At 45.8% G+C, this 26892-nt stretch overlaps 1 protein-coding gene across 1 annotated transcript in view; it reads left to right on the plus strand.

Moving 5' to 3' along the window:
• Positions 1–22580, plus strand: part of LOC137545766 (vomeronasal type-2 receptor 26-like) — a 47945-nt gene extending 25365 nt beyond the window's left edge. The window contains exons 3-4 of the mRNA XM_068267402.1: positions 14329–14452; positions 21670–22580. Coding sequence (XP_068123503.1) covers positions 14329–14452; positions 21670–22580 — 1035 coding nt within the window. The remainder of the gene's footprint in view (positions 1–14328; positions 14453–21669) is intronic.
• The last annotated feature ends 4312 nt before the right edge of the window (positions 22581–26892 follow it).

Genomic DNA, 26892 nt, shown 5'->3' on the forward strand with positions numbered 1-26892 from the left:
GTCTGTTTATGGCTCCACCCCGTTTTATCAATTTAAACCCCAGTCACCCAGTGATCAACTGTACCAGGTTTTAGGCTTGTGCCATTAACAGTGCAAGAATGGCAGCAATGAAATATTCCCCTGAAAAATCAATAGGTAATTTTTGATTGCCTTTCGTAGGCTCTACCCACTTTTCTGAATATTAACCGCAATTACCCAGTAACCAACTGTGCAAAGTTTGAGAACCCTACCATTAACAATAGTAATGGCTGTAAGAATGGCTGCTGTTTACATTCTCCCAGTAAAAATTGTATTTGTCTCCACCAACTTATGACCCGGCGTAGCCCGCTTATGTATTTGGCTGGTGTTGGCTGTGCCCACTTTTCTAACCCTAACGCACAATGAATCAATTACTCAATTACCAAGTTTGTGAGCTTTGCGGTGTTTAGCATCAATAATTTGCATTGGAATGAAACAAATCTAATTGGCTGTTTTTGGCTCCACCCCCTTTCTGAAATTGAACCCCAGTCACCCAATGATCAACTGTACCAGGTTTGAGGCTTGTGCCATTAACAGTGCAAGAATGGCAGAAATGTAAATATTCCCCTTGAAAATCAATAGGTTAATTTTGATTGACTTTTATAGACTCCACCCACTTTTCTGAATATTAATCCCAGTCACCCAGTAACCAACTGTGCAAAGTTTGAGAACCCTACCATTAACAGTGTAAGAATGGCTGCTGTTTACATTTTCCAGTGAAATTTGTATTTGTCTCCGCCCCCTTTTTGGTTATGAGAATAAAAAGTATCCTATACTTTATTCCAGGTAATGTACTATGTGTGTACCAAATTTCATTCAAATCCGTTCAGCCATTTTTGCGTGATCGAGTAACAAACATCCAAACATCCAAACATCCGAACTTTCCCATTTATTATATTAGTAACTAGCTGGTCGCCCGGCGTTGCCCGGGTATGTAATTGGCTAGTGTTAGCTCTGTCCATTTTTTCTGATCCTAACACCAGTGGTGCTCAGCAGAGCTCGAATATTCGAGTAGCTCGAATATTCGAGCTCTTTTCCAGCTATTCGAGCTCGGTATTCGAGCTCCGAATAGCTGTAGCTATTCGAATGGGCTATTCGCGTACACTCGAATAGCCCATTCACTATTCGAGCTATTCGAGCAAACGGCGCTATTCGAGCTCGGTACCGAGCTCGAATAGCGTCATAGCCCAGATTGATGTCCTTAGAGCCAATCAGAGGGCTCCCAGGCCCTCTGACGGCAGCCAATCACAGAGGGGGACCCTGGCCAGCCCCTACCCTATAAATAGCGGCCGCCATGTTACGTTTCTCCGTCCTTGCCTGAGACTTGCATAGAGAGAGTTGCTCCTTTGTGCTTTGGCTTAGCAAGAGCTTTATTGTGGTCATTTACCTAGCGTTTTTGCTCACATACACCTCCTATACACACCTATATTGTTGTTAGTTAGTTAGACATTGTATTTTAGTTAGTAGCTTTTGTGTTACATAGAGACAGGCCAGCTGCTGCAGGCTTACAGCTTTAGGCCTCAGGGCCTTGCCTGTGTGGGCAGCTGTCCTCCTGTCCTCTGTTTATTTCTCTCTATTCTATACCAGTATTTCTGCTGTCCTTTACTACTGATTGTATTAGTATTGTAGTTATATACTGTAACTGTACTAGGACACTCACTGTCACTGTTCATAGGCTACTAGCTGCTCCTGCGTGTGTGCACTCACTGTCTGTGTACACACTACACACACTCTATTTCCAAGTTCTGATAACTGATTGATTATTGTAATTGAATATTGTAATTAGTTAGTTGTACTCACTGTTACTACTTACTGTACTAGGAGTCTAGGACACTCAGTCACTGTTCATAGGCTACTAGCTCCTGCGTGTGTGCACTCACTGTCTGTGTACACACTACACACACTATATTTCCTTCTGATAACTGATTGATTATTGTAATTAGTTAGTTGTACTTACTGTTACTACTTACTGTACTAGGAGTCTAGGACACTCAGTCACTGTTCATAGGCTACTAGCTCCTGCGTGTGTGCACTCACTGTCTGTGTACACACTACACACACTCTATTTCCTTCTGATAACTGATTGATTATTGTAATTAGTTAGTTGTACTTACTGTTACTACTTACTGTACTAGGAGTCTAGGACACTCAGTCACTGTTCATAGGCTACTAGCTCCTGCGTGTGTGCACTCACTGTCTGTGTACACACTACACACACTCTATTTCCTTCTGATAACTGATTGATTATTGTAATTAGTTAGTTGTACTTACTGACTGTTACTACTTACTTACTTACTGTACTAGGGACACTCACTCAGTCACAGTTCATAGGCTAGCTCCTGCGCGTGTTTGCGTGTGCGTGCACTCACTGTCTGTAGTGTACACACACTAAATTTACTTGTGATTACTACTGATTATTGTAACTGCTAGTTGTACTTCCTGACTGTTACTACTTACTTACTGTACTAGGGACACTCACTCAGTCACCTCACCCACCAACCCACTCCATTAAAGTACCCCACTTTTCACCCGCCCTTTTAAAAAACTTTTGTCTATACGCCCAAAACATCGAAGATGTCTGGAAGTGGCAGCCAGCGCGGTTTGGGCAAGGGGAAGGGCAGCAAGGGAATCAGGAGGAGAGGGAGCAGCATTGTGGCAAGCCGCGGGCGCGGGCGCGCCACCATGCACAGTTCCGCAGCAGCAGCGTCAGTGGCTAACATTCCTCCCATAGCCACTGGCCGTGGACGCCTTGGGCGCCGCCCAGCAGGAGCATCTGCAACTCACGCTGCAGAGACACAGCAGCAGCAGCGTGTAGCACCTGCTCCGATTTTCCTCCAGCCGGGTCGGAAACGTCCCATTGAGGAAAAACATGCAGACACTGTGGTGCAACTCATGACGGAGGATGAGCAGCCCGCCATCAGCTCTGCATCTGAGGCCTCCACCCTCACCACCACCACCACCACCCCTGTTCGCAGCAGCCGCCCAGCAGGGTCTGGGGAGGAGGCCAGTTCACCGTCACTCGCCGACCTGTCATTCAGCAGTCTTTTGACCCCAGGCATCATGAGTAAATTGTCTGCTGTTGTTGGCGATCTTGAGGAGGAGATGCTGATGGGCACTTTGGGGGATGAGGGATTGGACAGCAAGACTGTGGCGACAGTCAAGCAGCCCATCCATGCATCAGGAGAGGAGTTTGGGGGGTCCTCATCCCAGCAGGACATGTTTCAGGAGGGGGAGGATGTTGATGACCCGGTGACAGACAGAGACTGGGTGCCACCACCTCCAGGGGATGTCGTCCTCAGCAGCTCTGAGGAGGAGGAGGAGGATGCTCTTGTGGGCCTTGCAAGGAGGCGCATCATTGCAAGCATTGGCAGCAGCAGTAGGCAGGTCCCACAGCCTGCTGGTGTCTCAGGCTCAGCAGCAGCAGCAGCATCTGCCAGTACCACCACCAGCCACACCCAAGCCCCCCAAGCCCCACCCCCAACCACCACAGGGAGACAGGCAGCAGCGCTTCCATGCCGTAGGGGGATGTTTCTGTCACCAATCTGGCGCTTTTTCACCATGCCCACAGTGTACAGCAAGTACGCCACTTGCAACCACTGTCAGCGGAAGTTGAGCAGAGGTGCAGACCCCTTAAAGTTCTGCACCAGCTCGCTCATCAACCACCTTGCTGCGAAACATTTCCACCAGCATCAGGAGTTCCAGAGGCTGAAGGCATCTGGTGCTGGCAGTGGCACCACACCCATCACTGCACAGCCTTCAGCAGCAGCAGCAACAGCAGCCACCCGCCCTCCTGCTCCTCCAGCAGCACCAGCAGGAGTGCGGAAACGCACTGCTCCTCCCCCCTCTGCAACTCCTGCCGCCGACACTGAGGCCTGTTCTGGCAGCCAGTCCTCAGTGGCCTCCTCCGCTGTGTCTGCTGATTCCCGTGCCAGCAAAAGGCCACGCCAGAGCCTTTTGAGCGAGTCCTTCCAGGGGGTGGTTAGGGCTCTGCCTCCCAGCAGCCGTCGCATGCGGCAGCTGAACGGCTTGCTGGCATGGGCCATGTGCTCCCAACTCCTGCCGTACACGCTCGTGCAGGAGGGGAGCGACATTCGTGCGCTGCTTGCTTGCGCAGCCCCAGACTGGCAGCTCCCCAGCAGACACTTTTTCTCCCGCAAGGCCATTCCTGCACTGCACCGCTTTGTGATGGCCAATGTGGAGCGAGGGCTGGAGCACGCGGTTGGTGAAAGGGTCCACGTCACCATGGACTCCTGGAGCAGCCGCTTCGGGACAGGCCGCTACCTGTCCTTCACTGTCCACTGGGTCAGCTTGGTGGAAGGGGGTGAGGATGGGAGAGCAGCAGCGGGCACAGCAGCAGCAACACAGTGGGTGGTGCCACCCCATAGGGTCAGGGGAACTGCAGCAGGTTCCTCCGATCCTCTGCCATCCTCCGGCACACCTGGCCAAACCCCCCGCCTCAGCAGCAGCGTGAAGGCCCGCCACTGCCAAGCGCTGCTGCACTTGGTCAGCCTTGGGAAGACCAAGCTGACGGCAACCCATGTGTTGGCCAAACTCCAGGAGCAGGAGAGGATTTGGCTGACCCCCAGAGGCCTCAGAGTCGGAGAGGTGGTGGCCGACAATGGGGCCAATCTGGTTGCCGCAATAGACAGGGGAAACCTGACCCACATCCCTTGTCTTGCCCACGTGCTGAACCTGGTAGTGCAGAAGTTCTTGCGCACCTACCAGGGGATGGGCGAACTGCTGGAAACGGCAAGGAACGTTGTGTGTCACTTCCGGCGCTCGGCTGCAGCCTGTGCGAGCCTGGAAGACGTGCAAAAGGAGCTGGATCTGCCACGCCATCGGCTGATCCTTGACGTTCCGACTCGCTGGAACTCCACCGTGGCGATGTTGGAGCGTCTGGTTGAACAGAAGCGCGCTGTCAAACAGTACCTTGCCCTGGCCACTGTTTCCGCCGCTCAGAGAAGGGACAAGACCAGCAACATCCCGTCCATCGTCCCCGATGATGACTGGAGGCACATGCAGCAGGTGTGCTTAGTGCTGGCTCCCTTTCTGCAGGCCACTAACATGGTGAGCAGGGACCATGCTATGGTCTGCGAGTGGGTGCCCCTGGTTTGTCTGCTGAACAGGGCCCTCGATGCTTTGCTGGAACAGGGAGCGGCAGCCTTGGACCAGCAGGAGCGGCAAGCAGCTGCACAGTCCACCTCTGAGGGGGAGGAGGAGGAGGACTTGGTGGAGGTCCCTGACCTTGCTGCTGATGAGGGGGAGCAGCACAGTGCAGCTGAGTTGGTGCGGGGGTGGAGAGAGGATGAGGCTGACGAGGCAGAGGAGGAGGATGAGGACAGCAGCACTGCCGTCGATGTGCCAGCAGACGTGGCCCGCCTCTTCCCAATGGCAGCGCACATGCTGACGTGCCTGCGCAGAGACCCCAGGGTGATCCAGATGAAGCAGAGGGAGGACATCTGGATCAGCATGATGTTGGACCCACGCCTCAAGGGGAAGTTGAGCCAGTTCCTGCCGCCTGCAGGAGGAGACCCAGCGCAACAAATAAGGAGCTTGCAGCAGGCCCTTGTTGAGCGCTTGGAGGAAGCCTTCCCCCAGCCTTCCACCCCCACTGTCCAGCAGCCAGCACAGAGGCAGCAGCAGGTGCCTGCATCCAGCAGCAAGCGCCCCACAGACCTGCTGTCTCTCAGCCACGAGCTCTACAGGACTGTAGAGGCTCCGGCAGCAGTGACTAGAGAGGAGGTGCATGCAGCAGCATCCTCCACCGGTCACAGCCAGCGCCTGACCCGCATGGTGGCTGACTACATGGGGTCCTACAGCGGGCTTGACAGCGATGCCCCTGTTGATCCCATGGAGTATTGGGTCAAGCGCCTGGAGATCTGGAGCGAGCTGGCGCAGTACGCACTGGAAGTGCTGTCCTGCCCCCCTTCCAGCGTGCTGTCCGAGCGCTGCTTCAGTGCAGCTGGTGGCGTGGTCACCGAGAAACGCTCACGTCTGTCTCACAAGTCTGTGGACAGACTGACGTTTCTCAAGATGAACCAGGCGTGGGTGGAAGGCGAGTTCCTGGCCCCTGTTGTCGGCGAGAGGGGGACATGAACTGGCTAAGAACCATCGTTAATGTGCCTTACCACCCTTTACCACCTCCTGGCTCCTGCTCACTAAGCCAGCCTGGTTCACTTTCACTATTAAGTCGCCTGCAGCCACACATTTTACACCTACAGTGGGCTGCGTACTGCCCTTCTGCTGTCTGTCTGTGTTTCCCACTGCCAGGGTACACAGATTTACCTTCTGCTGCCACTCTGCCACCAGCTATTACGTCAAACAATAGCTATATATCTGTGTAATTTGTTTTACAAACAAAACCAAAAAACCATAAAAAAAAAAAAAAAGGTTTGATTTTTCTGAGGTGCCCGGGTTGAAAACTGTGTTGTCCCAGTTGTGTATTGGACACAATGTGGGCTACACGACCGCTGTCTGGGACCTCCTGCCTGCTGTGTTTATTTACAGCCCTGGTATCACCGCTAGGTACCAGGGCTATTATGTCACGCTGCCTGCCTGCTGCCACACTCACACTACTCCTCCATTCCTCCTGCTGATGCTGCTGTCTGTCTGTCTGTGTTTCCCAACGCCAGGGTACACAGATTTACCTTCTGCTGCCACTCTGCCACCAGCTATTACGTCAAAAAATAGCTATATCTGTGTAATTGGTTGTAAAACCAAAACTACAAAACCATAAAAAAAAAAAAAGGTTTAATTTTTCTGAGGTGCCCGGGTTGAAAACTGTGTTGTCCCAGTTGTGTATTGGACACAATGTGGGCTACACGACCGCTGTCTGGGACCTCCTGCCTGCTGTGTTTATTTACAGCCCTGGTATCACCGCTAGGTACCAGGGCTATTATGTCACGCTGCCTGCCTGCTGCCACACTCACACTACTCCTCCATTCCTCCTGCTGATGCTGCTGTCTGTCTGTCTGTGTTTCCCAACGCCAGGGTACACAGATTTACCTTCTGCTGCCACTCTGCCACCAGCTATTACGTCAAAAAATAGCTATATCTGTGTAATTGGTTGTAAAACCAAAACTACAAAACCATAAAAAAAAAAAAAGGTTTAATTTTTCTGAGGTGCCCGGGTTGAAAACTGTGTTGTCCCAGTTGTGTATTGGACACAATGTGGGCTACACGACCGCTGTCTGGGACCTCCTGCCTGCTGTGTTTATTTACAGCCCTGGTATCACCGCTAGGTACCAGGGCTATTATGTCACGCTGCCTGCCTGCTGCCACACTCACACTACTCCTCCATTCCTCCTGCTGATGCTGCTGTCTGTCTGTGTTTCCCAACGCCAGGGTACACAGATTTACCTTCTGCTGCCACTCTGCCACCAGCTATTACGTCAAACAATAGCTGCTCACATTACTCCTCCATTCCTCCTGCTGCTGCTGCTGCTGTCTGTCTGTCTGTGTTTCCCAACGCCAGGGTACACAGATTTACCTTCTGCTGCCACTCTGCCACCAGCTATTACTTCAAAAAATAGCTATATCTGTCTGTGTAATTTGTTGTAAAAACAAAACTACAAAACCATAAAAAAAAAAAAAAGGTTTAATTTTTCTGAGGTGCCCGGGTTGAAAACTGTGTTGTCCCAGTTGTGTATTGGACACAATGTGGGCTGCACGACCGCTGTCTGGGACCTCCTGCCTGCTGTGTTTATTTACAGCCCTGGTATCACCGCTAGGTACCAGGGCTATTATGTCACGCTGCCTGCCTCATTGACTGCCTGCTGCCACACACTCATCCTCCTCCTCCTGCTGCTGAATTTACCTCCTGCTGTCTGTGTGTTTCCACTGCCAGGGAGCACATACAATGGCGCTTCCAACATGCGTGCGCCACCAGCTATTTGTTATGCTCAAAAATAGCTGCATTTCTTTAAAAAAAAAAATTTGAAAAGAGAAATAAGTGAAGAAGAAGACGATATAGAAGAAGATGAAGAAGAAGAAGATGAAGAAGAAGAAGAAGAAGATGAAGAAGAAGAAGAAGAAGAAGGAGAAGAAGATGAAGATGAAGAAGATGAAGAAGAAGAAGATGAAGAAGATGAAGAAGATGAAGATGAAGAAGATGAAGAAGAAGAAGATGAAGAAGAAGAAGATGAAGAAGAAGAAGATGAAGATGATGAAGAAGAAGAAGATGAAGAAGAAGATGAAGATGATGAAGAAGAAGAAGATGAAGAAGATGAAGAAGAAGAAGATGATGAAGAAGAAGAAGAAGATGAAGAAGAAGATGAAGAAGATGAAGAAGAAGAAGATGAAGAAGAAGAAGATGATGAAGAAGAAGAAGATGAAGAAGTTGAAGATGAAGAAGATGAAGAAGAAGAAGAAGAAGAAGATGAAGAAGATGAAGAAGAAGATGAAGAAGAAGATGAAGAAGAAGATGAAGAAGATGAAGAAAAAGAAGATGAAGAAGAAGAAGATGATGATGAAGAAGATGAAGAAGAAGAAGAAGAAGAAGACAATATAAAAGAAAAAGAAGAACATATAGAAGAAGATATAGAAGAAGAAGATATAGAAGAAGAAGATATAGAAGAAGAAGAAGAAGAAGAAGAAGATATAGAAGATAAAGAAGAAGAAGTATATACAGTACTGAACAAATTTCTGGACACAACTTCTCTTTTCAACTTTTTTTTTTTAAAGGAACATCCCCACATAATCACTTGCTGTTGTTACTTGGAAAAAAAGAGGTTTCTTGCATCATTCACCCTCAAAACAAGTGTTGGAAGCTATTTAAGGCCATTTCGAATAGTCAGCTCGAAAAATGAGCTCGAATACCGACTCGAATAGTGAGCTCGAAGTCCGAGGTCGAATCGAATAGTAAAAATTATTCGACTCGAATATTCGACTGATCTCGAATAATTTACTATTCGAATTCGACCTAACTCGAATTTTGAAAAGGGGTATTTGAGCACCACTACCTAACACACAATTACCTAGTTTGTGAGCTTTGCGGTCTTTGGCATCAATAATTGGCTGTGGCTCCACTACTTTGAAAATCAATAGATGAATTTTGATTAGCTTTTGTAGGCTCCACCTACTTTTCTGAATATTAATCCCAGTCACCCACTATGCAAAGTTTAAGAACCCTGCCATTGACAGACAGTGTAAGAATGGCTGCAGTTTACATTCTGGCAGTTAAATTTTTATTTTTCTCCACCCACTGATGCCCTGATGTTTCCCAGGTATGTATTTGGCTACTGTTGGCTGTGGCCACTTTTTCTAACCCTAACACACAATTGTCAATAGTCAATGACCAAGTTTGTGAGATTTGTGGTCTTTGGCATGAATAATTTTCATTGAAATGAAACACATCTGATTCGCTGTTTGTAGCCCCACCCCTTTTCTAAATATTTAACCCCAGTCACCCAATGATCAACTGTACCAGGTTTGAGGCTTGTGCCATTAACAGTGCAAAAATGGCAGCAATTAAATATTTGCCTTGAAAATCAATAGGTGAATTGTGATTGGTTTTTGTAGGCTCCAGCCACTTTTCTGAATATTAATCCCAGTCACCCAGTGACCAACTGTGCAAAGTTTTAGAACCCCACAATTAATAGTGTAAGAATGGCTGCAGTTTACATTTTCCCAGTGAAATTTGTGTTTGTCTCCGCCCACTGAAGACTCGGCATTGCCCAGGTATGTATTTGGCTGGTGCTAGCTCCGCCCACTTTTTCTAACCCAAACACAAAATTACCTAATGACCAAGTTTGTGAGCATTGAGGTCTTTGGCATCAATAATTTGCATTGAAATAAAATAAATCTGATTGGCTGTGGCTCCACCCCTTTTCTGAATTTGAACCCCAATCACCCTATGGCCATCTGTCCCTACCATTAACAGTGTAAGAATGGCTGCTGTTTACATTTTCCCAGTAAAATTTGTATTTGTCTCCGCCCACTTATGACCCGGCGTTGCCCGCTTATGTATTTGGCTGGTATTGGCTGTGCCCACGTTCCTAACCCTAACACACAATTAATCAATTACTTAATGATCAAGTTTGTGAGCTTTGCGGTGTTTGGCAACAATAATTTGCATTGGAATGAAACAAATCTGATTGGCTATTTGTGGCTCCACCCCCTTTCTGAAATTGAACCCCAGTCACCCAATGATCAACTATACCAGGTTTGAGGCTTGTGCCATTAACAGTGCAAGAATGGCAGAAATGTAAATATTCCCCTTGAAAATCATTAGGTGAATTTTGATTGGCTTTTGTAGGCTCCTCCCACTTTCCTGAATAATAACCCTAGTCACCCAACGACCAACTGTGCAAAGTTTGAGAACCCTACAATTAACAGTGTAAGAAAAACAAAAGTTTGCTTTCTTAAAACAGAAAGAATTTGCAATAATCCAGGTTGGAGTGAGCTTGAGATGTCTCCCAGTGCATCACTGCTGAAAATATGCTAATTAACCATTGTTACTCTTAGAAGCTAAACACACCGCCAGAACCGCTGGAATGCAACGATGTGTCAGCTTGTTAAATTGTACAGAGCCATAATAATCCAACACACATACAGACTGTTTTGGATTGTTTGATCCTTATCAGTGCATGGCATAGACTAATTTGGCTCTATGCAGTAGGGCTTGTAACACCGAGAGGGACATGCTACCCAGCAAGCTCATGGTGACCCAGAACTCATTGGAGTGTGTAAGGGACTACAATGGTCCTAAAAGCCCCCTTACTAAGATGTTAAGAAAAACAAACGTTTGCTTTCTTAAAACAGAAAGAATTTGCGATAATTCAGGTTGGAGTGAGCTTGAGATGTCTCCCAGAGCATCACTGCTGAATATATGCAAATTAACCATACTACCCTTAGCAGCTAAACACACCTCCAGTGTAACAGTGTATGGCTGCAATTTACATTTTCCAGTGAAATTTGTATTTGTCTCTTTTTAGTAATGGGAATAAAAAGTATCCTATACTTTATTCCAGGTTATGTACTATGTGTGTGCCAAATTTCATTCAAATCCGTTCAGCCGTTTTTGCGTGATCGAGTAACAAACATCCAAACATCCAAACATCCGAACTTTCCCATTTATTATATTAGTAGGATAAAGTAAACATTAGGAGGAAGACCCCGCCCTTGCGGGCTTACTATCTAATGGGTAGTGGGGGACACACCAGGTAAGGGGGTGGAGGATGGATGAGGCAGTGATTCTTTGCCTCTGATTACATTGTGACAGAGAAGAAAATAAGGGCTATAGAATGTTATAAGCTTGTCTGAAAAGGTGTGTTTTAAGAGTGCGTTTGAAGATGTCCAGGTTTGGAGCATGACATACAGGCTGTGGAAGAGAGTTCCAGATAAGGGATGATGCTCGTGTAAAGTCCTGGATGCGAGCATGAGAGGAGGTGATCAGCTTAGAGGCCAGGAGAATTTCTTGGGAGGAGCGAAGGTTGCGGGAGGGAGGTTAATAGCAAAGCCCCCATAGGTGCTAGAAACACCAAACTTTCAGGGTATGTTAAGCAGAAGAGTGGGAACAAGAGGAAAAAAAATCAAAAAGACCTTGTAGTTTTTGAGAAAATCAGTGTTAAAGTTGGTGGAAATTCGAACGAAAATCTGCATCGGAATGGGAAAATCGGAAGTGGAAAGCGGAATTGGTAGTGGTAATATGCAGGAAATGGTGGAAAGTGGATTTTCCGTGGAAGCAGAAATTGGTAATTCTGACCGACCCTACCACACACACCCTACCACACACGCCGCCCCCGCCGCACTGCTCTCAGCTATATATTTTTTTACATAAAACAAGTTTTTGAAAATAGGAAAAGCGTTAGGTTGATGCAATTATCTGTCATTTACTGCATTTAAATGTATACTTTTTTCCTTTGAAGCTTTAAAATTGATTTTCTCAAAAACTATACGGTCTTTTTGAACAATCTTTTTTTTCTTCTTCTACCCAACTTTCACCTTAACTTACCCTGCAAATTTGGTGATTCTAGCCAGTAAGGGGCCTGTGCTATTAACTGCAAAAGTCGGCAGCCATTCGGCGAAAATGTTAGTAAATTTACATAAAAATCTCAGAAGCAAAAACGCAAAAATCTAAGCGAATTTTCGCAGAAAATACTCAAAAACGAAAATAGCATTTTCAATGCGAAAATGCCTTTTGCGAAAATTTGAAAGCAAAATTAGTATGGACCCCCTGGAAACCCGGTCATGAAATTCATTGCTCTTTCTTTTGATATATGTAAATTTATACTACCGTTAGGTTTGCTACAATACTGAATATTGAAAGACATCCATGGCTACAATTACTAGGTAATGCCTAATGATGTTGATCCAGGGATTTTATCTGATTGCCATCTGGAGTCGGGAAGGAATTTTTCCCTTTAGGGGCTAATTGGACCATGCCTTGTAAGGGTTTTTTCGCCTTCCTCTGGATCAACAGGGATATGTGAGAGAGCAGGCTAGTGTTGTACTTTATACTGGTTGAACTCGATGGACGTATGTCTTTTTTCAACCAAAATAACTATGTAACTATGTAACTATGTAACTGGCATTTAACGCATTTACATGTATACTTTTTTCCTTTGAAACTTTAAAGTCGATTTTCTCAAAAACTATACGGTTTTTCAATCATTTTTCCTCTGGTGGCCACTGTTCTTCTTAAGATATGCAATGTGGTGTTTCTAGCATGTAAGGGGGCTTTTCTATTAACCCTAAAGTTGGCGGGTTTTTAATCCTACTAATATTATAAATGGTAAAGTTCGGATGTTTGGATGTTTGTTACTCGATCACGCAAAAACGGCTGAACGGATTTGAATGAAATTTGGCACAGCCAATCAAAATTCATCTATTGATTTTCAAGGGGAAAATGTCAATGCTGCCATTCTTGCACTGTTAATGGTACAAGCCCCAAACCAGGTACAGTTAGTCATTGGGTGACTGGGGCTCAAATTCAGAAAAGGGGGTGGAGCCACAAACAGCCAATCAGATTTGTTTCAATTCAATGTAAATTATTGATGCCAAAGCTCGCAAACTTGGTCATTGAGCAATTGAGTAATTGTGTGTTAGGGTTAGAAAAATTGGGCACAGCCAACACCAGCCAAATACATACCCGGGCAATGTCGGGTCATCAGTGGGCAAACAGCCAATCAGATTTGTTTTATTTCAATGCAAATTATTGATGCCAAAGACCGCAAAGCTCACAACCTTGGTGATTGAGTAATTAAGTAATTGTGTGTTAGGGTTAGGAAAAGTGGGTGCAGCCAACACCAGCCAAATACACAAGCGGGCTATGTCGGGTTATCAGTGGGGGGAGACAAATACAAATTTCACTGGGAAAATGTAAACAGCAGCCATTCTTACACTGTTAATGGTAGGGTTCTCAAACTTTGGACAGTTGGTCACTGGGTGACTGGGATTAATATTCATAAAATAGGGAGGAGCCTATAAAAGCCAATCCAAATCCATGTATTGCTTTTCAAGGGGAATATTCAATTGCCGTCTGCGCAGCCCGCTCCGGCCCACGTGGTGGTGATTGACAGCGCCGCTCGCGCAGCTTTGGAGGTCGGCCTGACGTTATCGCCGGGGACCGGGAGAGCTGCGGCGAGGGACATGCTGGGAGCTTGGGGCTGAAGGAAGCCCCCGGCAAGTAGCACTTATTTTATTCATTTTTCCCCTGATAACTCCATTAAGGACACAAGCTTCAAACCGGGTACAGTTGGTCATTGAATGACTGGGGTTTAAATTCAGAAAAGAGGGTGGAGTCACAGCCAATCAGATTTGTTTCATTTCAATGCAAACGATTGATGCCAAACACTGCAAAGCTCACAAACTTGGTCATTGAGTAATTGAGTAATTGTGTGTTAGGGTTAGAAAAGTGGGTGGGGCCAACACCAGCCAAATACATAAGTGGGCAATGCCGGGCCACCGGCTAGTCAGGAATACCGACTTGTAATCCCAAATGACTTGTGATCACGAGTCGGGTAACGATTGTGATCACTTGTGGAGTATAAAAAAGTGGTGACACACTAATATACCACCTGGGGGATTTTGTGGTGCAAGACTCCTGGACAGTAACACAGTCTATGCTATGAATTGTGTTTTCTTTTTGTCTCTGTTATTCTTGAAGGTATATTAAATTGGAGGACCTGATTGGAAGACTGTGGATGGTTGCAAGGTGTTCTCTTAGTTGACTGTAAGGCAGCGCATGGTTCTTTTTTAGGAAAAATAATATTCCTCAAAACTACTGTAAAGTACATTCCCTGTGAGCCAATGCTAAAATGTCACCTTCTCCTGGTTTGCATTGCATCTAAGAATCTCTTGTCATTGCAGGTCCCGGTATCCCGATGCTCAGTGCCCTGCTTGCCTGGAAGCAGGAAAATACCCGGATCTTCCATTCATAAATGTTGCTATGGCTGTACCCCATGTGCAGAGGGGGAGATCTCCAACACGACTGGTAAAGTTTCCATCTGCTGTTGCCCTATGAAGCCATAAGTGATGAGGGAACTTAGCCATTTTGTCTTTGCCAAAATATTAACCACTTTACCCCCACAGGTGTGGATATCTCTGCCCCTTTTTCCACCCTGTCAACACCAGGGACGGAGATATCCGCACCTCCCGCCGCTGTCCGCACTCCCGCTCGCTCGTGCGCGCGCTCCCACGCTCGTGCACACTGCCGGCCGCTCGTCCAGAGATCAATGAACGGTAAAAACCATTCCCGTTCATTAATCTAAGCCCCCGCAATGATCGGCTGCTTTTATGAGAAGTAGCGCGATGATTGTGGAATAAAAAAAGTTTCCCAGCCTCAATTACAATGTATGTGTGCACGCGCTCAACATATGACATATGTAAAATCCAGTCTATAAAGTCAAAAGTCAATTGTCATCAGAGAGAATTCAGCTTCAGACATTAATTTCACTAAATCCTTCACCGGATAGGGTGGCTGATTGTGTTACAGATCAGCATAACAAACAGCTCATCAACTTCCAATGGTCTTCTGGTTTTTTACAGTATCTAAAACTTAAGCAGATGGTGTGGACATAGCGTGATACAGTTTCAAATAGTAGACATATATGACTGATAACCCTCAGCCTCACACTTGTGCCAGGTGTCAAAAACACTTAGTGTCCCCACCACCGTCCGTGCCGAAGGTATAACTATACGCTTACCAGATGAAAAAGCTGATCCACCTTTTAGCGACCAGCAATGTGCGCTTGTTCAAACAAGACCTCCTTGGCTTCAAATTTCTTCAATATTCCTTTAAGCTCAAACAAAGCGCCAACATAGCGTAATACTGTATTTATTGTGAAAATTAAAAACATGCCATTTCATTTACAAATTTGAAGATCATATGTGCATATATAAAATCCTTGGATGCTCCAAACAACAGCCTGCAGGTTAGCCCTATCGCATCTCCCATTGCCGATTTCCGCCAGAGGCCATGCCTTACTAGTTTCGTCACACCGTGATGCATCAGGCTCTTTAATTCATTACGTTTTAAAGGGGAATATTGAATTGCTGCCATTCTTGCACTGTTAATGGCACAAGCCTTTTGCACTGTTAATCACCTGTACCTGGTACACTTGGCCATTGGGTGATTGGGGTTCAAATTCAGAAAAGGGGTGGAGCTACAGCTAATCAGATATATTTTATTTCATTGCAAATTATTGATGCCAAAGATCGCAAAGCTCACAATCTTGGTCATTGAGTAATTGTGTGTTAGGGTTAGGAAAAGTGGACGGAGCCAACACCGGCAAAATGCATACCCGGGCAACGCCGGGTGACCAGCTAGTACTTACATAATAATGGATCTAGCAGATACAGTATCTCCCATGATCTGCCAAAAAAACTTGGTTTTCCAAATTGCACTAAAATTACACTGACTGTTTGTAATGATTGGTGTCAGCAAGAACAGATTTTCTGATTATTGGTGATCTGCAGTATCACCAATAATACAGATGCTATACCTGATTATGTAGTGATCTGCAGAATCACCAATAATGCGAGTATAGCAAGACACAGGACAACCAGATGTAAAGATAGGTGTTTGGTGCAACAGTAACACAGCGTATAATGATCACCCGTGGAGCGGGTGATTCCAGCTGCACTGCAGCCGATGATCACCTTAGGAGCAGGAGACCTACACAGTACTGCAGCTCCTAATCACCTGAGGAGCAGGTGATTAAGACTGTACTGCAGCTACGGTCACCTGAGGAGCAGATGACTAAGACTATACTGCAGCTACTGGTCACCTGAGGAGCAGGTGATTCAGACTGTACTGCAGCTACTGATCACCTTGAGGAGCAGGTGATTCAGACTGTACTGCCGCTACTGATCACCTTGAAGAGCAGGTGATTCAGACTGTACTGCAGCTACTGATCACCTTGAGGAGCAGGTGATTCAGACTGTACAGAGAATCCCTCACCAGGGACTAGGCTCACTGGTGAGGGCAGGAAAGTCAGACAAGCAGATTCGGCAACAAACGGACAGATACGGTACAAAGACAGAAGGCTAAATCAGAGTAGTGTTCAGGCTGAGTCGGCAACAGGATCAGATAGGCAGAAGAACAGAATCAGTAGGTAGAAGAGTAGTCAAGGCTAGCAGAAGGTCATAACAAATAATACAATTCAATTAGTACTTTAGCTATCAACAGAATCTGACTAAGTGTGAATCCCCAGCTCCTGCTGGTTCTAACACACTTTGGGATCTGACTAAGGTCTGAGTGCTAACACGTAGCATTTGCAACAGCAGACGCGGAGCAACTGACAGGCAGGTCCTATATATACTGAGAAAGCTCCACAGCACCTCCCCAGTCACTCAGCCAATCAGGAGCACTACTGGAGTCAGCTGACCAGCCGATCAGCTGACTCCCCTTCTATTCGCATAAAGGTTCTGTCGCCTGGCGCTCGCGCGTAGCCCTCAGTCTATGTGCAACTGAAGGACCAGGCAAAACACCACCATGTAATTGCGCGGCGGATGCCGCCGGCTGAGACACGGAGAGAGCCGCCATGCCACTCACCGCTGCGGCGGCATCTCCGCTATCCATTACACTGTTCTGTATTTTAAGCTCCAGGTGCTTCAGCCCCAATGTAGTTTCAGCACGGATTTCAAATGACTGGTAGGGAGGACCCGTTCTAGATTTTTTGCTACCTAAGGCAAACTTCTGAGGATTCAATCTCTGTCCCCTATTTGAAAAGGTTGCACAGCACCCAACAATTTGCAACGCATGTTATAGCTGCGGTGTGACCAACAACAAAAAAGACAAACAAAAAACACCCTCAGTATAGGTCAGTAGGTGGCAAGGTATAGGTGCTCCCAGTATAGGTAGCCAGGTATAATTGCCTACAGTATAGGTTAGCCAGGTAGGTGCCCCAGTATAGGTAGCCAGGTATACTGTAGATGCCTCTAGTATAGCTAGCCCATATAGTTGCCCCTCCAGTTTTGGTTGCCAGTGTAGGTGCCCCCAGTATAGGCAGCCAGTACAGGCGCCCCCAGTGTAGGTAGCTAGTATAGGTGCCTCTAGTATAGGCAGCAAGTATAGTTGCCTCCAGTATAGGTTAGCCAGGCAAGTGCTCCGAGTAGGCATCCAGTATATTTGACCCCAGTGTAGGTAGCCAGTATATTTGGCCACAGTATAGGTAGCCAGTATAATTACCCACAGTATATGTTAACCAGGTAGGAGCTGCTGGTAGGTAGTCAGCCAGCTCAACACAATAACACACTTGTTGGCTGGCTGTGAATCTGTGACAAGCAAACTGCTCACCCTCAGCCAGTTGGCCATCCACCATTCCTCCTATGTTAGGACAGCAGTACCACCTCCTCCCTTCTGTTGTGCTGTGTTATGCTTTTCACACAGCACAACAAGCTGCTTTTCCCCAATGATGACCTCTTCATCTCACTCTCCTCTCTCTTCTCCTCCTACTCTGACTGCATGCAAACACACAGTACAAATATGTAATCTCTGCGCCTGATGAAAGTCTTCATCTTGCTTCATGAGAGAAACGGCTCTGCTGGTAGGGATGACAGAACATTGCAATGTCCTGTTTGCTAATGTTACCGTGAACAGTTTTGCGTGTTCTGTGTTCACCCAGTGACCAACTTTTCACAGTTGTTCGCTGGGTGACTGGGATTAATATTCAGAAAAGTGGGTGGAGACTACAAAAGTCAATCAAAATTCACCTATTGATTTTTCAGGGGAATAATACTTCATTGCTGCCATTCTTGCACTGTTAATGGCACAAGCCCCAAACCTGGTACAGTTCAGTCATTGGGTGACTGGGGTTCAAATTCAGAAAAAGAGGTGGGGCCATAAACAGCCAATCCGATTTGTTTCATTTCAATGCAAATTATTGATGCCAAAGACCACAAATTTAACAAACTTGGTCACATTGAGTTAATTGAGTAATTGTGTGTTAGGGTTAGAGAAAGTGGATGCAGCCAACACCAGCCAATTACATACCCGGGCAACGCCGCATCATTAGTGGGTGGAGACCAAGACAAATTTCACTGGGAAAATGTAAACTGCAGCCATTCTCACACTGTTAATGGTAGGGTTCTCAAACTTTGCACAGTTGGTCACTGGGTGACTGGGATTAATATTCATAAAAGTGGGTGGAGGCTACAAAAGCCAACCAAAATTCACCTATTGATTTTCAAGGGGAATATTTCATTGCTGTCATTCTGGCACAGCTGTTCATTGGGTGACTGGGGTTCAAATTCAGAATAGGGGTGGAGCCACACCCAATCAGATTTGTTTGATTTCAATGCATATTATTGATGCCAAAGACCGCAAAGCACACAAACTAGATCATGGCGTAATTGAATCATTGTGTGTTAGGGTTAGAAAAAGTGGATGGGACCAATGGCGTAGGTAAGGATCTGTGTGCCCCGATGCAAGTTTTACATGCCCCCCCCCCCCCCCCAATCACTCTATACATAGCAATTGATACGACGCACCAAAACCTGCCAATGGCAACTACAGTGTCAGAGGTGCAAGAAGGGGATGGGGAACAGTTTGTTAATGATTACCACTATTCAAAGTATCTATAGAAGTGATTATTATGAGCACAGGACCAACAGAGAGCTAATACTGCAGTTTGTGGGAGGGCCCTTCGGTGCCCCTCTGGCCCAAGGGCCGCGACGCGGTCGCAACCTCTGCAACCTTTATTGCTATGCCCCTGGACGGAACCAACACCAGCCAAATACATAACCGGGCAATGCCGGGCCATCAGCTAGTATATAATATCTACTCTTTATCGAGGCTATTTGGGTTTAGCAATTTATTAGGCTTCTCTACTGACCAGCAATGTTTTCCACTCTCTACCTCTATTATCTTAGAGTTACATACTACCCAGTAATCTCATGGTGAACCAGAACTCCGAGGAGTTTGCTGGGTAGTCTTTAACTCTGAGTACTTTAAGTCCTACTCCATAGAGCCACATTAATCCATGCCATGCATTGATGAGGATCAACCAGTCTGAAACAGTGTGCATGCATTTTGGATTAGTGTGGCTCTGTTCAATTAGCGAACTGAGATCATTGCATTCCAGCGGTTCTGGAGGTGTGGCTAGCTTACAGGGACAACAAATGATGATTTGCATATTCAGCAGTGATGCATCATGGGAGTCAACATACGCTCACTCCAACCTGAATTGTCGCAAATACCTTCTGTTTTATGAAGGCAAACTTTTGTATTAGCTCTATCTTATTTACAGTTTTGAGAAGAGGCAATCTTAATTGCCTCACCCCATGTCCCACCTCCACAAAGTATGTCTCTAGGGCATCGATTCACTAACCGGTGCTAGCTCACTTAGCACGTCTTAAAGAGGAGCTGTTAGGTATAAGGTCTCAGAGAAAATAAACACATATATCAGTAGCTAAATATTGGCTGTACTTACATTTAGAGATGAGCATAATGACTTAATTACGATTTCGTGAAATTTCGCGTAATTAGTGTAATTACGATTATGGCCGTAAGTACATAATCGTAATGAAGAAGGATTTCGCGAAATTCCGTGTAACCGTAATTTTCGCGTAATTTTCGCATTACAGTGGGTATCGCGAAATTACGTTTGCCTTGCATGCAACCGTTTGTAAGCGTAGTCACATAACGTAATTTCGCGATAGTTCATATTACTGTAAGCCTTAATTTTCGCATCGTTTTCGCGTTACGCATATAAAATTCGCCATGTAGTGATATTTCGCATTAAAATTCGCCATGCAGACGAAAACGCGAAAAAAATAAGCTAAATTTCCCGAAAATTAAGCGAACCCGAAATTACGTTATGGTTTAATGCGAAATTACGTTATGAACGAAACGCGAAATTACGCGTTGAAAATTACGCTTACGGTATTTTCAATTACAATTTCAATGGCAATTACGCTACCATAATTTTGCATCGTAATAGCAAATTTCGCATGCGTAATTATAATAATGCGAAATTTCGAAAATTTCAGCTCAACACTACTTACATTACATATGCATTTCACTATCCACGTTTGGACTTCACAGAATTTTTATATAGTATTTGCAGAGAATGATGCTCCTGACAGCTCATGGCAGGTTCCATGTTTGTCTGTCTCCTATGAAGCCAAATGTGTCGTCATGTCCTCCCTGCTTCCTCTCACAAAAAAGATCGTAATGAATAACACTACTGTGCAGTGAATATTAATTAGCCATGTGGCTAGGAACAATAGCGGACTCCTGCAGTGTACTCTGCCCTGAGATTTATCAGTGCTGTGGCTGGACTATGTTACATGCTTTTGTAACTTGAGACTGTAACTTCTCACTAGCAGCAGAGGGGAGGGCCCCAGAATGCTTTGCTGTATGGTATGCGGCCTCTCGTCCTTTTTTAAGGGCTTGGGAATACAGAGCCTTGCTGTCAGCACACATCAAAGTAAGAGAGATTTTTAACTTCAGTATTGCCTTTTTGGCTTCCTTCTAAACTGTTTAACACAGGAGAATAGAGGTTTAAATTAGCTTTTGCAGCCTGACAGTTACTCTTTAAAGCTTTGGACGTGCAAACTAAGGTGCTAAGTAGTTTGCACAGGCAAAGCTGTTACTGATTGTGCGCTATCCGGTATGCCCAAACGGTCGCACCAGTGCGTGCGAATGGCCACACCATTTGCGTGCAAAGTGGCTGTTCTGGCCATTTTTGCATGCGGACGTTGCGACTTTTCGTGTGCACTGGTGCAACGTTTCGGGCGCACCACGCAGCACTAAACTTTGCATGCGTAAATGCTTGCGTGCATATTAGCGCGTGAAGCGGACGTTTTCACGTCTTAAGTGCCTTTTCACTGGCGTGCTAACACTTAGCACCCTTCAGTGAATCGAGTCCTAGAGATATACCTGTGGATGGAGTTGTGTCCTTTGTAGATGGCTACTTGGCTAGGCACCTGAGGAAGGAGGAAGATCCCAGAATGTTGTGTCAGCCTAATCCCATGTGTTCTGCTATGAGCAAATAAAAATAAAGGTTCCTGAATGGTTCAGGTTGTGGACATTGTATTGAGAGGGAATGGTGGTACCGTGTTTTGTGACTTAGCTAACAGCTCAACAGTGGAAGATTGAAAGGTGACCTGCGGACGTCTTGTATATGTCAATAGTTGCTGTATGTTCTTGCTTTTACAAACACTACAATAAATAATCATATTGTGATTACTTGTCATTGCTTGCAGACAGTGAAAATTGTATGAAATGTCCTGATGAAGAATGGCCAAATGAGGAGAAGGATCGTTGTCTTCCAAAACTGGAGGAATTTCTCTCCTACACTAATGACTCAATTACTGCAGTATTTTCATCTCTCTCCATCCACGGTTTTGTCCTGACTGGTTTCATATTTGGAATCTTTATATATCACCGGGATACCCCCATTGTTAAAGCTAATAACAGGAACCTGAGCTATGTTCTCCTGGTCTCCATCATGCTGTGTTTCCTCTGTGTCTTCTTCTTCCTTGGACCTCCAGTAGATGTAACCTGCAGGCTACGTGTGACATCTTTTGGGATCATCTTCTCTGTTGCCGTGTCTTCTCTGCTTGCCAAGACTGTCATGGTTTTCATTGCTTTTAATGCCAGCAAACCTGGGAATTCCTGGAAGAAATGGATGGGATACAAACTCTCCAACTGTATAATGCTTGTGTGTTCATCTGTACAAGTCATAATCTGTGTCACCTGGGTGTCTATTTCTCCTCCCTTCCAGGAAAGAGACACTCGCTCCTATCAAGCAAAAATTATCCTTCAGTGTAATGAAGGGTCAGCTCTTGGGTTCTTCTCTGTCCTGGGGTATATGGGGATTCTGGCAGCTGTTAGCTTTATCACTGCTTTTCTAGCCAGGACATTACCGGACAGCTTTAATGAAGCCAAGTACATCACGTTCAGCATGCTGGTGTTCTGCAGTGTCTGGATTGCCATGATCCCGGCCTATCTCAGTACCAAAGGGAAATACATGGTGGCTGTGCAGGTTTTTGCTATTATGGCATCAAGCACTGGACTTATTGGCTGTATATTCTTTCAAAAATGTTATATAATACTATTGAAGCCTGACCATAACACAAAAACTCACTTGCTTGGAAGCAAAATAAAATTATAGTCTTAGCTATACAGTATGTGTACATCTATATATATATAGAGAGAGATAGTAATACGTTTTGGTATTTATACAAAATATATGTTATATATGTTTTGCTTATTATGTTTAAATATTATTTTTGTATGGCAATATTCACTGTTATTCAATGTCACATACCGCCTACCGCTAGGAGTGGAGTGATCGGCGGTGGTGGGTGCTGGGCACTGAAGCCTGACGGCCATTTCACGTAGAGCTGCAGCCTCTGTAGAAGGGCAGCGGTTGCGCAAAACGGCTGTTAGGCTTCAGTCCCTGCACCCATCACCACTGATCACACCACTCCTACCAGTATGTGACATTGAAAAACAGCATGTGAATATTGCCTGTTGAAACACATTTGTACTCACGTTTTGCATTAAAAAGCAAGTATCTTAGTACCTATGTTTTATATAATTCGCTACTGTGTTTGTCTTTTCTTATTTCAATAAAAAAAATGATTGCTAAAAAAGCAAGTATCAGCAATGCCAGCTTTCCCCTTGCTTTCCTTCACCATACAGGAGACTTGCATGCCAGAGCATGCTGTATCTGCCATCTAGGAAGGGGTGGTCACAAGCTACCACCATCTACCATACTGCCTCCACTGTAGAGCCAACTTGCCTCCAAATGTAAGCATTCTTTTTACTTGTGACTTACATTTTCACAACTATGGCTGTTAGATATACATAGATGTATGAATGTTAATGTACATTATCAACAGACGGAAGTTTTTCTGTCATATGGGTTATATTTACTACATTGTGGTAATTAGAATACTGTGAATAAAGTTTTACATGTGATAAGTATAGTGTAATGCACTACATTAATATTGCATACACATGTTAATACAGTTTGCCAGAACATGCAATTATAATAATGTATTTGTAAGACACCAAATTAATTAATCAGAGCTATTTCTACCTACAGACACCCAAGGCCCATGAGCACTATCCTACGTAAGGGGTTTGCTGATGCATGTTCCCATGCCGAGGCTTATCTCCTGCAGTGCTGCCCCTTTAAGCTGTGAGAGTGAGGCTCACTCAGTACACTGTATGACCCCCTGTGAGAGACAGGCTAAGAACACCACATGCCTCCCACCTCCTTTCGATGGGCTCTCCCTCCTTGCCATAGTTGTCGATTCACACAACATGGAGAAAGGGCTCGTTGGAGGGTTGCAGGATAAGGTGACTCCTCCCACCAAATACCACCCTGCTATTTGTTGGTGGAGATGGAGAGCGGTGGGCAGGAAGGTGATAAGGAGAAGACATCCTGCCTTCCTCCGCTCTCCTCTGTCACTAGGCAGCAGAGACTGTCATCCGCTAGCACCAGGGAAAGTATGCAGCACCAATTACCTCCCCTAGCCCCACCCATATGCTAAAGATATGGGTGGAAGAAGAAAAAAAAGACAATCAATGAATCAGTACTGCTTAGGGTATTAAAGCTCTTTTATTCCATAAAAAAGGCAGCAGTGACAGATGCTATTTTGGGAGTTCAATCCCTTCTTCAAACTGCAATAGCCATCACTTTGGTGGTCCCCATGAGGCACTGGGGTTTGGGCCTTGGCATGCACACTTTGGTTTTTGGCTTGTCAGTGTTCCCCTCCATTTGATTGCTTGCAGAGATATGGGTAGAACCAGTGGCATAGCTAAGGAGCTGTGGGCCCCTATGGAAGTTTTACAATGGGGCCTCCCTAAAGCACTCTATGCTAGTGCTGCTCAGATACCACTTTTCAAAATCTGGATCCGATTCGGATCTGGATACCCAGATATTCGATCCAGGTCGGATATCCGATTTTAAACATTTTTCCAATCCGGATCTGATATCTGACCTCAGTATCTGGGGAATCCGTCTGGATTTGGATATCTGGATAGAAAAAACAGAAATGGCCTTTAAATTGCTTTAAACACTTTTTTAGGGTAAATGAGGCATGTATCATCATTATTTTTTAAAGGGGAACACTAATTGATGATGTGGGGACTTAAAATCCCCCCCCCCCCCCAAAAAAAAAATGGCTGTCAATTAACATCAGGCCTAGGTTCCAGACAGTGGTCGTGCAGCCCACATTGGGCTTGATTCACAAAGCGGTGCTAACCTACTTAGCACGTCTAAAGTCTTTAGACGTGCTAACCAGGGTGCTAAGTAGGTTAGCACCAGATCTCTCAATCAGATTGCATGCTAACTTTGCGCGCATAAAACTTTACTCGCGCAAAGTCTTATGCGCGCTAAGTCCCATAGGCTTTAATGGGCACTTTGCGCGGAGCGCCCTGCGCTCTGTGCAGTGCGCGCGTAAAGTGTTACGCGCATAAAGTTTTACGCGCGTAAAGTTTTACGCGCGAAAAGCTCGTTTAGACGTGCTAAGGGGGTTTTCACAGGCGTGCTAACAGTTAGCACCGCTTTGTGAATCAAGTCCCTTGTGTCCAAAGTCCAACCGCACAACTGGGTCATGGCAGTTTTCAGCCAAGACACCTCCAAAAAATTATGCAGCAATTGTGTTTTGGGTTAAATATAGGTGGTATCAGTGGCCTGTGGCACCCTGGTGGTGGGAGCTGCACAGGCAGCAGGAGCAGGGCAATGCAGCAGCAGCAGCAAGTGTAACGTGTGCCAGGAGCATGACGGACGTGGCACGTGGCACTTGGCACGTGTCACGTAGCACCTGGCACGTGTCACCTGGCACTTGGCACGTGTCACCTGGCACTTGGCACGTGTCACGTGGCACTTGGCACGTGTCACGTGGCACTTGGCACGTGTCATGTGGCACTTGGCACGTGTCACGTGGCATGTGTCACATGGCACGTGCAACGTGACACATGACAAGTGTCACGTGACACGTGCCAAGTGCCACGTGACATGTGCCAAGTGCCACGTGACACATGCCAAGTGCCACGTGACAGTCAGACAGCAGAGGAGAAGACACTACGGTAGTGCACACTAACTGTCACACTGGCACTGCTCACAGCACAGCAGTTCAGTAGAAAGCTAACACAGTAGTACTACTACTCTAACAACTATACTAGCACTGACTGCAGTACTACAGTACTAACTACACAATAACACAGTAATCCTATCCCCTAATCCCTAACCTAACCTATACTGTAGCTAGCTAAGGCTAATAGCTGGCCAGCAGGCAGCAGCTGGCCTGGTCTGTGCACAGCACACACACAGACACATAGCAGCTGCCTGCAGCACACACTCTGACGGTCACACAATCACATCAAGCTAATTAATGATTTAACAATAGTGTAGTGATAGTTAAGGGGTTAATCACTGAACAGCTTTAGGTTTATCAATGTATACAGTTGCTAGGCCAGCAGCACTGGAGCATGTCTCTCAGTGAGCATTCCCAAGCTAGGACAGTATGTCTCAACATGGCAGCCCTCCTTATTATACAGGGGGGCTGGCCAGGGTTCCTTTCTGTGATTGGGTGCCAGGGATTAGGCTGGGGGGCCTCTGATTGGCTCAATGAGGTCAGGTGGGGCTGGCCAGGGTTCCCCTCTGTGATTGGTTACTAGGGTTTCTGCTGGGAGCCCTCTGATTGGCACCAGGACATCATCTCCTTAGTTACAGTATTCGGATCCGGATATCTGCCTAATATCTACGGATGTCCACGTTATTCACCCAAATATCAGCAGATAGCTATCCGGATTTGGGCCCAGGTATCCGGAATCCAAATCAGGTCGGATAGCTAAAAAAAGGTTGGATATCCGGGTTACCCGGATATCCGGAATCTGGATGAGCAGCACTGGTCTATACATAACAATTGATACGGCGCACCACAACTTGCCAATGGCAACTACAGTTTCAGAGGTGCAAGAAGAGGATGGGGAACAGTTTGTTAATTATTACCACTATTCAAAACATCTATAGAAGTGATTATTATGAGCACAGGACAAATAGAGAGCTAATACCATAGTTGAGGAAGGGCCCTTCAGGGCCCCTCTGGCCCGTCGGGCCCCAATGCGGTCGCTTCCTCTGCAACCCCTATTGCTATGCCCCTGGGTAGAATGGCATTCATGTAACTAAAAACAGAGTGTGCAGGAATCAGCCCCGTGTACCAGCAGGGTCCATGTCACTGTAGCAAGACAATCTTCAATCCACACCACCCAGGATTAATACACCATTTTTATTGAAAAAATATAAAATCGAAGTACTTGCTGGGCAGCTTGAAAAAGGGCTTGTCTGCCTGAAATAGGGAGAAGTAAATGCCTTATAGCATGTTATGATTTTAATTTTTTCAATAAATTTAGTGTTTTAATCCTGAGTACTGATGGGTCGCACGTCAAATTTAAGGTTCACAAATGGC

The sequence above is a fragment of the Hyperolius riggenbachi genome, chromosome 1 (genome assembly GCF_040937935.1).
Source record: "Hyperolius riggenbachi isolate aHypRig1 chromosome 1, aHypRig1.pri, whole genome shotgun sequence".
Lineage (NCBI taxonomy): Eukaryota > Metazoa > Chordata > Amphibia > Anura > Hyperoliidae > Hyperolius > Hyperolius riggenbachi.